Here is a 13,894-nt window from a genome sequence, read left to right as displayed (position 1 = left end):
CGCGGCGGCTGGCCCGTGCCGCGGAGGGCTGGCGCCCGTGCTGGGCGTTCTTGTTTCCCGGATCAGCCCCGGCGCAGGCCCGAGCCGGCAGCGCCGGGGTCGGCGGGCTCTCGGGCCTCCGCACCGGGTTGGCTCTCTGGGCAGGTTGCTGAGGCCTTGTCCGCGGGCCGCCATACAGATACAGTGCTCCTGCGTGAAGAATTTGTGGCGACTGTGCAGTTGCGTGCATGTTAAAGGTTTGCTTCTCCAACAGGGAAATACCAAATCACGTGCATATAAAACATAAGTCTTAAAGGCTACTTCTTTCCCCACGCCGCCGCAGTGTCCCCAGGACGCGGGCATTCCTGTGGGGGGGCAGGCAGAGGCCGCAGGCGCCCGAAGCCGTCCCGTTTGTGCCGCCTACTGGTTGCTGTCTCGACAAGGAGCGTCTTTGTACGCGCTGCTGCGCCTGACCTACTTGTGCACCTGGATCTGGGCCCTACTGAATAATTGAAAAGCTGCACGCCAGTGGAGCGCAGGCGAAAAGCGCCAGCCCTTGCCCTTAGAAGTTCCCACTTATTTCACATTGAGGGTTACCTGTAACGAAAATAGAGGCAGAGTTCTTCCTGCCTGCAGGAAGAGAGGCTCCAAGCAACACTTGGGCTTGATTTATATCAGGCGTTCGTGCTGCGTTTTACGCAACCATCTCTATGAGTCAGCATGGCTTCATTTCCTCTCCTGCTTCTCATGTAAGGCATACGCTAGAAAGCCAACAGCCAGAGAAATCTGGGGATTCACATAATTCTAAGAATATTTTTTTTTAAGGAAAGCTTTTTGTGCTTTAGATAACCAATTTTTTTAAGTCCTACAACTGGTAATACTGCTGAAGAAATTGTGTTCAACTAGAAAGAATTTCCAGGTTCCCCCTTGTTCTAAAGTACTGGTGCTGCTGCCTCAGGGGGAATACTACTATTGTGAAGAGCAAACATCATTCAGTTGTCTGACTTAAACACTGTATTCATTATGTTTGCTAGCACTAACTGCTCTCAAGCAAACATGTTGGTATTATAAGGTATAGATTATTCTTACCTTAATGTCTAAGATTAAGAAATTAACTAGATTAAGAAATCTAGTTTTGATGGACTGAAAAGGCTTTGTATGAGACCACATAGGCTAGTAGTTTTCAGAAAACCATTAACAGTTCTTGGCTCTTAGACCATACATGCTGCTTTGGTGAAGCTAGTTAGCCAGAACTTGAAAGAACAGAGGTGAATTTTATTGACTTCAGGTGATTGCAGGGAAATCAGAGAAGTTATAAAACACCTGAGAATTAAGTGAGGTTATAAGGGTAAGTAGCTTTCATGGTGGCTGCTACAGTAAGGGTGGCTTTGTGGGAAGAAGCTTGCATAGGTATATTTAGTCTTTAAAACAGCATTATTTCTGTTGTGCCTTAATTTGAAGTATGCTATTTGTTGAGTTTGGGTTGTCAAAGAAGAAAAGTGTGAGTTTTACTGATATATCTCCATAGTGGGCTGGTACCTCTATTGGCTGAACAAAGAATAGTTTTACAGATGCTGTACAAATGTAGCTTGTATCTTGAACAGGTAATGTGTCCACAGCCAACTGAATAAGAAGAGAGTAAAGTGAGGTGGTGTTACTGTTACTTGTTGTGTATGCAGATGTGCATGTTTCAACATTATGTCCTCATCGCTGTGCATAGGGGTAGGTAACTGCATTCTGACACGTGTGAGTACTGTTTTTTTATTACAAGGTTGCATAGAAAAATTGGTAACATGAGAAATTGCGCTCAGGTTTCGTGCCAGAGCCTGAGACCTTAGCCTTATTGCTATAAGGCTACTCTCCCTGCTCTTAAAATTGATTTCATTTATGAATAGTAGTGGTGTTTAGGATGGAGGAAGCATTTGTCATTTTTTGTTCTGTTAGTATCATGTGCTGCTGTGAAGCCCTTGAATGACTTATTTTGGTGCTTTGTGTAGTGTTATTAAGCTCATAACAAGTTCCTACTGTGAGCTTGGCATAGTATGAACATATTTGGCCTTCCTGCCTACTAGACATTGCCTAAGAAAGATCACATTAATTCTGTAGCTCTGTATTAGCATCTGGTTTAGTTCTTCTTAGGCTTTTCCCCCTCCCTTTCCCTTGTTAATTCTGAATTGTTTTAACAGTTGTGATGAAAACTAATTCCTGTGAGTCTGGATACTGCATAGTTTCACTGTCTAGTGAAAGTGCATCCCTGGTGTAGTTATGTTTGTAACACTGTTCAATGAAATGCAGCAATGCAGGCATGCAGTGCAGCTGCTTCTGTGTTACAACAAAGGAATGTGGCACACGGAGCCTTAAGAGGCTGTAGAGATCGCCCAAAAGGTAGGTGGTGAAGTTAAAAACTGGTCCAGTAGCATCCAGGAAAGAATCTGTTTCAGTGGGGCTGTCTTCTGTTGATCCATTTATTTCACAATGACGTTGTTACTATATGGCTCTCCTGTGGTTTTGTTTTTTTTTCTACTTATTGGTGATTTAGAGCCAAGTGTGCACTTATTACAGCAGTGATACCGTGCAGGAAATGCCTTAGTTGTTGTAGAGTGATATTAGTACTGCAATGCTGCAGTCTGAACAGCTGGTTAAGTCTAAATGTAATGTTTTTAAGGTGTAGGTGTTGCTTCTTGTGCAAATCTCTAAATAGCTGTGCTGTGCCAATGTAAAGTAGGACATCTTCCGTGCTAGTACAGTGCATCATGAGAAGTTTGTGCAAATGCAACTGCCTCAGTGTACATCATTTGCTTAATGCTTGTGGACCCCATTACTTGTGTGGTTGCAGTGACTAAAAAAATGCAAACGGTGCGTAAATAGAAAAGTGAGTCTTGTTCTTACATGTATCTTTTAGTAGAAACCTTAGTAAATTATTACGGGTAGGTATAACGGGCGTGACTTTTGCTGTAAAACCTGCTTTTGTTGGAAGGGTTCCGTGACCCGGCCCGGCCCTCCTAGGCAGGGCAGGCGGCCGCGCAGACCCTGCTTTCGGGGGCTGGGCATAACCCCCCTACCTGCCCCTCTCTGGGGCTGCCGTTAGGTGCTCTCCCGCAGCCGGGCCTCTGTAGGCCGCCGCCGGCGGGCCTGGCCCCGGGGCGCGCTGCGGCCTGGCCGCCTCTGGCGGGCCCGGGGCGGCGCGGCGAGCCGCGGGCGGTGGCACCCCCTCGGGGGTGCGGGGGCTCCGGGGCCGAAGGCGGTGCCGGGGCGGGCTGGGAGGAGCCGGCGGGCCGCGCCGGGCGGGAAGTGAGCTCAGGCGCACAGGAAATCCCGCCCGCGCCGCGGCCTGTGTTTGCGCTGCGGGCAGAGAAAGGAGCGGAGCGCCTGCAGCGGCCCAGCCGAGCCTGCCGCACGCAACGGGGCCGAGCCATGTCTGACCAGGTACGGGCGCCACCGGCCTCGGGGGGAGCTGCCGCCGGCGCGGGGGAGGGGGCGGCGGCAGGCCCCGCAGCCCCGCGGGCGCAGGAGGAGCTGCCTGCGCTCTCCCCGCCCCCCCTGGCTGCCGTGGGGCAGCCCCGGCCCGGCCCGGCCCAGCGCGCTGCGAGGGGCGGCGGGGGGCCGGCGGGGCCGCGGGCGCTGGGAGTGACGCTGCCTTCAGTGAGGGGGCGGTGTGAGGGGGTGCCAGCCTCCGGCTGCCGCCAAACTCTGTCGCCCGCCCCTTCACTCTCCCCGCCCTTATTTAATCCCCCTGCCCTTTGGCGCGGGGTACGCGGGGCCCGGGGCTCGGCGCCCGGCCGGAGCAGGGGCGACCCCGCGGGGGCCCAGGCCGGGATCGCTGCCGGGGCAGCCCTGGCCCTGGAAACACGGGAGTGCAGCGAGGGGTGAGCCGTGCTGCACAACTGCTGTTTGCTTTCATTTTCCATTTCCCAGGTGCGTGGTAGGATGCTCTTTCCCCGCAGCAGGCTTTGTGCGGGTTGGGCTAGACCTGCCGGGTCCTCTGTTTGCCTTAGGAATGAATGCAAAGGGGGGGTGGGGGGAGACGGGGACGACACGAATGTAAGAAAGACACCAGTCTGTCTTAGCTGAGCATTGCTTGCCTGTATTAAACACTTCGCCCTTCACCAAGATTCTGTCCTGCCTTCGCTCCTTGAACATCGTTAATGTCCCCATCTAATTCTGGCTTCTCAACGGGGGACTCGGATCCTTACTTCTACCCTAAGTTCCTGGCTGGCTTGCTGTGGTGTGTATACAGTCCTTTGCTTACAACTACTGCTTTAGGCTATGTAACCTGCTGGTGGAAAGTTAAAACAGCATTCCGATTTTAATTTGCGTTCTGTTTTGCTTTATTTTTCATACTGCCTTCATATGGCACTGTTTTCTAACTTTGTCATGATGATTTGACTTTGGAAAAAATCGGTGTCGGTATCTACAAATGTTTCTTGCAGGGCTGTGAAGTCGAGAGTAGTACTAGTGCCAGCCGTGAAATTAAAAGTACCCAGAGACAAGGCTAAGCTTAGTATCTACGGTGTCTGCTTTGAGGAATAGCCTTGATAGATTATGCCCCGTGAATAGAAACCATCGCTACATGCGCTGGTGGTCTGCCTCCCCGCCCCCGACTTTCAAGCACGATGCAACTGCTGGTGAGGATGGTGCCGCTGTTTGTGTCTGCAGAGTGGCTGCTGGGAGCACAGCTCTCGCTGGTACCCATTAGGACATGTTTCCAGTGTAGTAAAATACGTGAAAGTGACTGCGGTTTAAAAAAAATAAATAAATCTGAACTAGATTTTGTAGATTGATCTTCACGTGACCTGCTCTGTAGCTGTCTGCATCTGTGAACCAAGGCATGTTTTAACACATAGCAGCTTTCATTAATTCCTTCTCCAGGCAAGAACACATACATGTTTGTTCTCTGGGACTGCTTGAAGTATGTAAAATTCATTGTGTGTGATAAGCTTTTTTGGATACATAACTTAAAGGTTTTTGAATAAGAACCTTGATTATTTTTTTTAATGGATAAGCTAAACATTGTTATATGTTGTGTCATTCACTTTGGGGGGGACTGTGCAAACAAGAGCTAAGCAGATGCTTAAGTAACAGTACAGGATACAGTAGTGATTTGCTGTAAACCTCATTGCTCTGTTTATCAATCCTACAGGAATAATTAGATTACCCAAACTTGTAGATTTCTTACAGTGTCTTTCTTTTTGACTCTATAATTAAGATGACATAATTTTTCACCAATTATGATAATTTTGGCTTGTCTTTTTAGTATAAAGACACATACTTGATTTAGTTACTTTATTTCCAATAGAAAATTAACTTTTATGATAAGTAAAATTAGTTGCAAGAAGGTCATATGTCAAAAAACACATGGCCTCTTGGTGGGTTCTAGGCAGAAACAAAAAAAATTGGTTTTCCACTCTAGGGTCTCACGCTTATTTTGCTTTTGTGGAATCTACATGCTGACATTTTTATCTGTTCATGTACTACTAATAAAGAATGCTATAGTTTGTATGCGTTTTTCCATTCCTATAACAAACGTAAGAGTTTATTTGCTGTGTTAGGAAGTGTGTTGTAGTCCTATTCGTCTAGTAAATTTGTGGGTTTTGTTGTTGGTTTTTTTAAACATTATCTGACATGTGCTGAGTGTAGGACTTTTTTTTAAAACTTGGACATTGAAGTTTGAGCACTTCAGAAAATTGGAGGAGGAAACTTGCAATATATTGCTGAACAATATTTGTTTTGTGTTTTCATTAGCTGTAATAGCAATACCAGTGTGTTTCCAAGAAACTTTGGGTGCTTTTTACGGTCATGAATTTAATGTTGATATATAAATGTGAAGACAGTACTAGGAACCTTGTTCTGTTCTATTTAGAAAAACCGAGGAATGAAGCCTTTAAAACTTTAGGCATCTAATGAAAAGTTAAACTTGGAGTGTTGTGGTATTCCTGTTCTGTTTGTACAGTTTTTTGTTGTTTGTTGTTTTTTTTTTTAATGTACTGTTTCATGAGATACCCTAAACGCCAGTTCTTTTCATGGTTCAAGTAAAAGTCTGGAGGCTTGCTTGGAGATTGCTGATCCAGGATTTTGTTAGTGAATGCCTGTAGTTTAGTAACTTTGCAGTCTCCTTGCTTTCTTTGTTCTTGAGTGTTTTTGTGTTGGCTTTACCATTTGGCATTGAATGGCAGTATAGTTCACTGAGAAAATGCAGGGAGCTGTTTCAGACTTGCTGGGTCTTGTTATGTTCTGATTTGAAATATTTTGTGCTTTTTTTAAGCTTCAGTTATTGGCATTGTCAACATTGATTTGATCTGATTTCTCTTCTCCTGAAATTGCAGCTCTGTTCACTCTTGTTTTGTGGGTGAGAAGCTGCTGGGGCTTTAAACAAGCATCTTTATGGTATGACGTTTCAAGACTCCAATTCCCTCTGCTTTTTCTACTGTTTGCTGCTTCTCCTATTTGTTTTTAGTACTAGAGCCCTCTTTCCCTGAGGGTAGGAATCAAACATCTTATGAATCATTGCTTTCCACTCTAGTGGCCAGAGGCACTGTCACAGTAGCAATGATGATTTGTCATACCTTGTACAAGATGATTTGGAAAGTGAGGTAGGTAGATCTGTTACAATGCATAGAATTATAAACTACTACAAATGCTTCTGTGCTGTGCAATTTCGTTCTTATGCAAAGTAAATTAAGACAGTGACTGACCTGAAATGCCATGTAAAAGGGACAGTATGTTCTTAATTCTTCCAGTGATAGCAAAACAGGAGATAGTTTTGAAGTTACATGCTTCAGACCTGTAGAGATCTGGTTCTCTTTGATTCCTGAAGGTTAGTAATCCTGCACATGGAAAATAAAAATGCTGCTTGTGCAAGTTAACAGAACAAATCACAGGTTCTTGGTTTTCTTTCTCTTTTTTAGTCGGGAGTGGAAACACGTATATTATTATTCCTGCAAATAGTCCCAGGAAGTTAAAGTTCAGATATGTTAGAAAGGGAAAACTGGTGGGGAGCACAGTTGCTGTGACTGTGTTACCAGTGAAGACTCCTTTCACACTTCAAAAGTGACTTGCTTGGAGACCTGAGGCTGAGTGTCTGGTTTCTTGAAAGCTTGGGGTCAGTTTTGGGGTTTGAGCTTGAAGGGGTGATGAATCAGTCCCAGCAGTCCAGGTTGTGCCCAGGTGGGCATAAAAAAAAAAAAAAAGTATTCAAACCAGCTGTATTCTCTGGCTCATACTTTTTTGCTGTCACAGAAACTGAATAGATCTGGCTTGAGGCAGTGAGTCAAACTGATGCAAAGAACACTTCCTCTCTCTTTTTTTCCCTCCAGACTGAGACTGGTACAGATAGGGCAGGTGTTCGCAAACTTTCCCCTCTGTCCTTCCTTGAACTTTTTAACATTCAAAGAAGTTGTGCATGTTTAACCTCTGTAAGGAAAAAGTAAATGCCTGAAAAGCTTGTCTGCTATTTTTATCTGGAGGTAGAGACCTATCTGGATGGACTTAATATGGAAGGTTAGTATGTGTTTTTGGCATTTGATCCTAAAGTTCGAGTCCAACCATAAAAAGGATATTTCTGTATACTCAGCAAAAAGTCCCTTTGGGGCTGGGAAAACTTATGTGGTAGGCACCTGTATATATTTACTTATTTTGTCTACTATGTTAAGCAATAAAATACAAAAGGAAGATTTGAAATGTGATTAGCAGGGTATCCTTGTTTCTGACTACTTGGGAAGATTTCTTCATCGAGCACCATCTGGACCTGAAGGCAGCATCTGTGTAAAATCCCTTTGTGCTGCAGTGGAACATAACTAAAGGCCTGGTCCAGAATATGTATTGACAGACAAGAGATGGGGTTAATAAGACAAGTGAGAGATCATGTATTATCTATTGGCAGCTAACATGAAAACTTTGATGTCCTTAATTCATGTATTTATCTAACATAACACTTAAACCCTTTTGATAAGCTTTAGTGCTCGAGTTGTTGAATCAAATTTGCCTTGTACAGTTCTTGTTCTGGAAAGACATTAAAACACTATGGTTCTTAGAATGGCAACTTTTAAGAATTGTGGTCTTAAACATGTGAGAAGGAAGCTGTTACTTGATGATGTTTTGTTGTTACAGAAAAGAAGGTGGCTGACCATCCTTTTGAAAGTCGTGACTACTGTTGATGCAGTACACTGAAAAATGTTTGCATGGTTCACCCTACATTGATAGTGTCATAGGTGCTTTCTGTTTACTCTCCTCATTATGGTTTTTTTTCCTGTAAAATATTTGAGCCTCTTAGTTTGCTTCCTGTATTATTCTTTTTCAGTCTGTTTGTTGACCTTGAGGTAGTGGTATAAAATCATGCTTCTCATTTTTGCTTCTGTCATCTATTTCCAAATGATCCTTCTCTCATCTCTTACGTTCTTCATAGTGTTTCTCTTCTGTCATTAATTCAACTTTTCACAGACAGCCTTTCATAATACTATATTGCAGCTGTTTTCACACATAGAAAGGAAGAAATAAGGTGCCTTGGATATTCTGATTTCTTGTAATAGAGGATGACAGCTGTCATACTGTCCAGTCAAAATAAAAACGTGCTGAACTGATCAGATTTTTTTAAATGTTTTTTGTGCAGGAAGCAAAACCTTCAGCTGAGGACTTAGGAGATAAGAAAGAAGGGGAATACATTAAACTTAAAGTCATTGGGCAGGTGAGTTTTTACATAATTATTTGTGGACGTTTCGTGGAGGTGTGAGGTTTTTGTATTGTAGAAATGAACAAATGCAAGTTGCTACTTCCAGTTCTCCAATGTGGATCCTCCCCTGCTATAAACTACTTGGCAATTGCCAGTAATGTGTGTTAGTGTACTCTCTGGTGTGGTTTTTTAAAAGCTTGAGTAATTTATCCCTATGACTCAGGGTTTGGTCAGTGTGATCCCCGTCCTAAAACTAGGGGACCTGATGCATTGAGGGGTTAGTTTATCCAAGGATATGAATGAAATACAGGACAAAATCAAAAAAATCAGGTCTTTAGAGTGCATGTAGTACACCAAATATGAAGTCATTTTTCTTGAACAGGGATAGGAAGAGGATTCTCTTGGCTGACGTGTTGATAGATGTGAATGGTGGATTGTAAGTCCAAATTCAAGTTGTTGGGATGTGAATGTTGAGATCTTTCTTGAACAGAAGTCCTCTGTGCAAAGAACCCCTAGCTCATGTGATTTAACTCAGTATTGTTTATTGGCACCGTTGCTGTGCTATGACTGGAGATGGTTGACTTAAAAGTAGGACTAACACAAACTAGCTTACCTCTTGCTGCTTTAATCGGCAATGATGAGAACACATGCAAAAGCTGAATATGACCCACGTGCTTTTTGCACAGAACCTCTTGCAGTCTCTTTTATCTGTAGCCATTTTGACAGTTGTAGTTACTTGGAAGCACTATAGAATAATAAGACCTAAGATTCCTCCTTAGGTTAGTGTTGTGTTGCCAAGTGTATCTGTATCCTAACTTCTACATAATTACTGTAACTGAACAAGGTTTTATATATATTTTGAAGTGCAAGCTTTAACTTGTCTCTTGGAATCTTAGAGCAGAAGTCCCCTGCATATGTATGTTTGTATTTTGTAAGTACATCAGCTGGGTAAAGATGGAAGCACAGGCTGAACCATGTATGGTTTTAGTACTTTTAAATCCAAAATCTCCATAGTGAACCTAAAGCTATACTATGCCATCTGTTTTAAAACTGAGCTTCCTGTGGAAGTGCATGATGAATTTAGTGACTGATAAATCATCCTGGAGGTTCATGTTATGATGCATCAAGATATATGCATGGTGATAGTTAAACTGCATTCCGTGTTAGTTTTATGTAAATTTTTCTTAATGAAAGTCTTTAAATTGGCATAGATAAAGCAAGCAGTTACTGCAAAGAAAGTAACTTTTTTCTTTTCTGGTCTTAGGACAGCAGTGAAATTCACTTCAAGGTGAAAATGACAACACACCTCAAGAAACTCAAAGAATCATACTGTCAAAGACAGGTTTGTGAAACAATGATGTTCTCCTTAAAAAGGAAATAGAAAAGCCAAACACTTCAGCTTTACTTTTCTCAGTGTTCTTTCAAATAAAGACATTTGTTGAGACATTGAAGCTTCTGTCTAGTTACCAGCAGGACGGGTGTCTGACAGTACAAATATAATGGATCTCCTAATTTCTTCTGACAAGTAAAGGTACTTCTGTTTAAGATGGTTGTGAATTTTGTAGTAAGTTAAAATTACTGTTTGAAAATATGTAGTGGCTGCTCAGAAAACATAGACATTACATTTTAAAATGCCCAGGCATGCTTTTATTATTGCTGTGAAATCTTCTGTCTCCAAGTGAAATTCCTTTAAAGCTGTAGAATACTGCAGCTTAGGATAAGAGCAGCTTTAGGCATTGTTACAGCCATTAATGTGGTGATTGATTAACACTAGCTATTATGCTCTAAGTTAAAGAAATATACAACATTAATTGTGTAGGTAAATAGTAACTACTGTTACAGAACAAAAATGAATTTTCACGTCCATGTTCTGTGGCAGATACTGTGGGTTCACTGCTACTATTTCCAGAAGCCCTGGCCTAGTTTACCCCCAGCTTTGGGGACAGATGCCTTGCGTGGCCTTTTCTTGAGTAACTGTGTTGGAGTTCGCTTCAGGAGATACAAGAAATAATAGGTTGGGGTTTTTCTTAATACCTTGAGACAAGTTGAACTTGTCAGTTGAAATGTTCTTCTGTAGAAAGTGTTCTTTTTTATGATCCTTCTGGAGTAGGGGGAAAGGAAAGATCAAACACCAGATGTGTTTGTATCCAAATGATTAAAATTGTGATTCTATGAAAAACATGAACTTTTAAAATAAGATTTTTGGAAATAGTTCATGCAGCCATCTTATTGACTGATGAAAATGCATTTGTGTGGAATATTTTTTTTTTTTAAGAAAGAAAATTGTTTGAATGAACACAGCTGTATTTGTGTCCTGGGCTGAATTCTGGAGTCTGTGATTTCCTTCATCGGCAGTCAATATGTTTTTTGGTGTCAGGCAGCCTTTCTTTGGTAAAGAGACCATGAACGCTTCTTCCAAGGTGGCCGGAGTGATTGTTGGAACAGTGTGAAGAGCTGCTCTTTCCTATGAATTTTTCTGCCTAGCTATTTGCAGGCAATATTTGAGATCTCATAGATGCACAAACCAGGTCATATTTCACTTGTGTGTCTTTTGCTCATAACTTGAAAGGGAAGAAAATGATGAGGTGTCTGAATAATACAGAAGTATTATTCTTCTGTAACACAGGCACGCTGTACAACAGATGTACTGCAACTTTGTTCACCATTGGTATGCTCCTTTCTCTCTGTTTGAATGCTGTTCCTTGTTTTCCCCCTCAGCTCTGCTCTTTCTTTCCCCCATTTTTTGCATCACGTATGCATCACGTTCCTCCTGTTGTCTTAGGATCTTTAATAAGGCTGATATGCAATTCAGAAAAAGACAGCACCTTCATGTGTAATGTTGTCTTGGAAGGGAGGATGTAGTCAGTACTTTATAAATAAACATAAAGACAAGAAAAAAAAGCTACGGAAACTTCCAAGTTGTTGAGCTAGAACTCCAGTGAGACTTTGGAATAAACATGCATTTCAGCACCGTTGTGCTCCTTGAATCACTTCATAGCTTACCTGGTTGCCGCAAAATAGCTGAGCTCCTTGGTTTTGACTTTCAGGTGTGTTTTTATTAAAATTGTTTTTCTTGTAAATCTGTACAAGTTTCAGTAAGTGTTTTTTTTCCCTTTTACATCTGTTCCTTTTTCTCAGGGTGTTCCAATGAATTCACTCAGGTTCCTCTTCGAGGGTCAGAGAATTACTGATAATCATACCCCCAAGGAGGTAAGTTTCTTTCTAGAAAGTGTTAAGTAGTTCACTGGAGAAATTAAATATCAAATTGGTTAGTTTCTCTGTTCTGCTAAACTGTTAACCAGAATAAAGGTGCTGCTTTAAATATAGCCAACTTTCTGACTATATTTGTCTAACTAGTATCTTTAATAAGGCTGATTGGACCTTCATGTGTAATGTTGTCTCAGAAGGGAGGGTGTAGTCACTGTTTACCCTGGGGGGAGGGAAACCCTAAGTGAACTTCCCAGTTGTTGAGCTAGAACTTCGGTGTGACTTTGAAATAAATATGTATTTAGTTCACGTTTATTAGATCAAAGTGTAAATAAACAGAAAATGGGTTACTTCTGCTGTCCAGTGACTTCCACCAATTGTTACAGCAAAGCAGGAGGAAACACTGTTATAATAATGACCTTCTGAAAAGTCTAATGAACTTGTGTACTGTGGAACTGAAAAAAGTTACCGTCTTTGAGAGAACAGTTGTAAGCAGGCTTTGAGTTGCAAGCTGTAGGTTGTGGCTGTATTGTGAGCTAGTAGTGTGCTATATATAATTCACGTGGCTGTACAGCTGATGTGTTCACTGTGATGTTGGTTATGTGCATCTGTTGCCCAAGAAGGGATTTAGAGAAAGGTAAAGCTAGCAACTTCCAGGCTGATGTGTACTGCTCCACAAGCAGATTTAGACCTCACTAACAAGGCTTTTGCTTTGACTGGGATGTATAAAACTGAAGGAAGAGGACTAAAAATCATGAGTGTTGGCTGGTGAGATTGAAACAACTGAAATTGTTTCACTCTTTGTTGAATTGTGGTGGGACAGAGGAAGAAACCGTTGTATAACTTGTCTAGGACCTGCTCCGAATTCTGTACACCAGATTTATAACAATTAAATGCTGTTTTTCTCTGTTCTCACAGCTGGGGATGGAGGAGGAAGATGTGATTGAAGTTTATCAGGAACAGACGGGGGGTCACTCAACAGTTTAGATCCTTCTGTTTGTTTTCTTCCCCCTTAATCCTTTTTTATTTTTAAATAATAGTTCTTTTGTAATGTGGTGTTCAACACTGAATTGAAACTGGCACCCCATCTCTGGGAGTTTTATTTTCAAGCGTCTGGTATTTTGAATTCTCGTGCTCATTATACACTATTGTTTGTTTTCATTGTGCTGAACTTTTGTGAACCAGCTTCAGCCTTGCTTCCCTCTTCCCTTCTGCCCTCCCCCTTTAGAAATACATGTACACACATGCATTTGTATGTTCACTGGGTTCGTGCATTTCGGGCACGAAGGCTGTAAAATCTGCCAGGTGGGCGAGTGTTCTTAATGACTTCCATATCTGCCCTGAAGTTTTGATGTGTGACTGTTTCACTCCTGGACTATAACTTTCAGTGCGAGATGAAGTTTTTCAGAGAACTAAACTGTGGAGAAATTGTGTATCCATAACTCAGAGCTATTTTGCTTAAATTGTGCTGATGGCCCAATGAAGAAGATTACCAAGTTGGAAATGGAAAAGCTAGAACTGTTGTCATCTGTACCTTGCTCCAGAGATGGCTTTGCTGAAGACATAAAATTGAAAACCCTATGATTCTTAAATCTTGCCAGAAGAGCCCAGAAGCATTTTAACTTCATATAGCAATTAGTACATGCAGGTATTCATGCAAGAATGTTCACAGCAGACAACTGGTGTTACTTTGACACTCTTGTTTGTACATTTTGGCCTGGGACGTGGGTTTTGAATGGACATTGTCTGTACCAGCTTCATTTAAAATAAACAAGAAAAACAATTTTATAAACAACTTGCATTTTCTTTTCAAGTGTTTGGAAATGAGCAAAACCAAAACCAGGTTATAATTAGGGTATGCTTTTCAAGTAACTATGTTCAAGCCAGAAAAAAATTGTGCTCTGTAAATATACCTCATTTTTTAAAAAAAAAACAACAAACTTTTTTCTACTTGCCCCAGTAAAATACTTTATCTGTGTGGTTTGCAGCTGACTATTTGAGACTAATAGCTGTTCCTTTTCTTGTTGGAGAATATCCACATAC

General features: G+C 42.1%; 1 protein-coding gene across 3 annotated transcripts; it reads left to right on the top strand.

Moving 5' to 3' along the window:
• The first annotated feature begins 212 nt into the window (after nucleotides 1-212).
• SUMO1 (small ubiquitin like modifier 1) lies at nucleotides 213-13,646 on the top strand. 3 transcript variants are annotated; one of them, XM_014276226.3, is made up of 5 exons: nucleotides 213-236; nucleotides 8,585-8,659; nucleotides 9,909-9,986; nucleotides 11,783-11,854; nucleotides 12,770-13,646. In XM_014276226.3, exons 1-5 carry the CDS (start codon nucleotides 228-230, stop codon nucleotides 12,836-12,838), a joined length of 303 nt encoding a protein of 100 aa, XP_014131701.1. In that variant the 5' UTR covers nucleotides 213-227; the 3' UTR covers nucleotides 12,839-13,646. The 3 variants fall into 3 exon arrangements, with proteins under 3 accessions (XP_014131701.1, XP_005434601.2, XP_055573753.1); XM_005434544.4 differs by lacking the exon at nucleotides 213-236 and adding an exon at nucleotides 675-728; XM_055717778.1 differs by lacking the exon at nucleotides 213-236 and adding an exon at nucleotides 3,251-3,405.
• The last annotated feature ends 248 nt before the right edge of the window (nucleotides 13,647-13,894 follow it).

Source organism: Falco cherrug, chromosome 8 (assembly GCF_023634085.1).
Source record: "Falco cherrug isolate bFalChe1 chromosome 8, bFalChe1.pri, whole genome shotgun sequence".
In the NCBI taxonomy this organism is placed as follows: Eukaryota; Metazoa; Chordata; class Aves; order Falconiformes; family Falconidae; genus Falco; species Falco cherrug.
Note: the sequence above shows the minus strand (reverse complement) of the source record. Positions and strands in the feature narration are given on the sequence as shown.

Coding starts and splice junctions, on each gene's coding strand:
- SUMO1 (XM_005434544.4), top strand. CDS start 690: ATGAGTCAGCATGGCTTCATTTCCTCTCCTGCTTCTCAT. Junction 729..8,584: donor TTTCCTCTCCTGCTTCTCAT/GTAAGGCATACG, acceptor TTTTTTGTGCAG/GAAGCAAAACCTTCAGCTGA. Junction 9,987..11,782: donor AATCATACTGTCAAAGACAG/GTTTGTGAAACA, acceptor CCTTTTTCTCAG/GGTGTTCCAATGAATTCACT.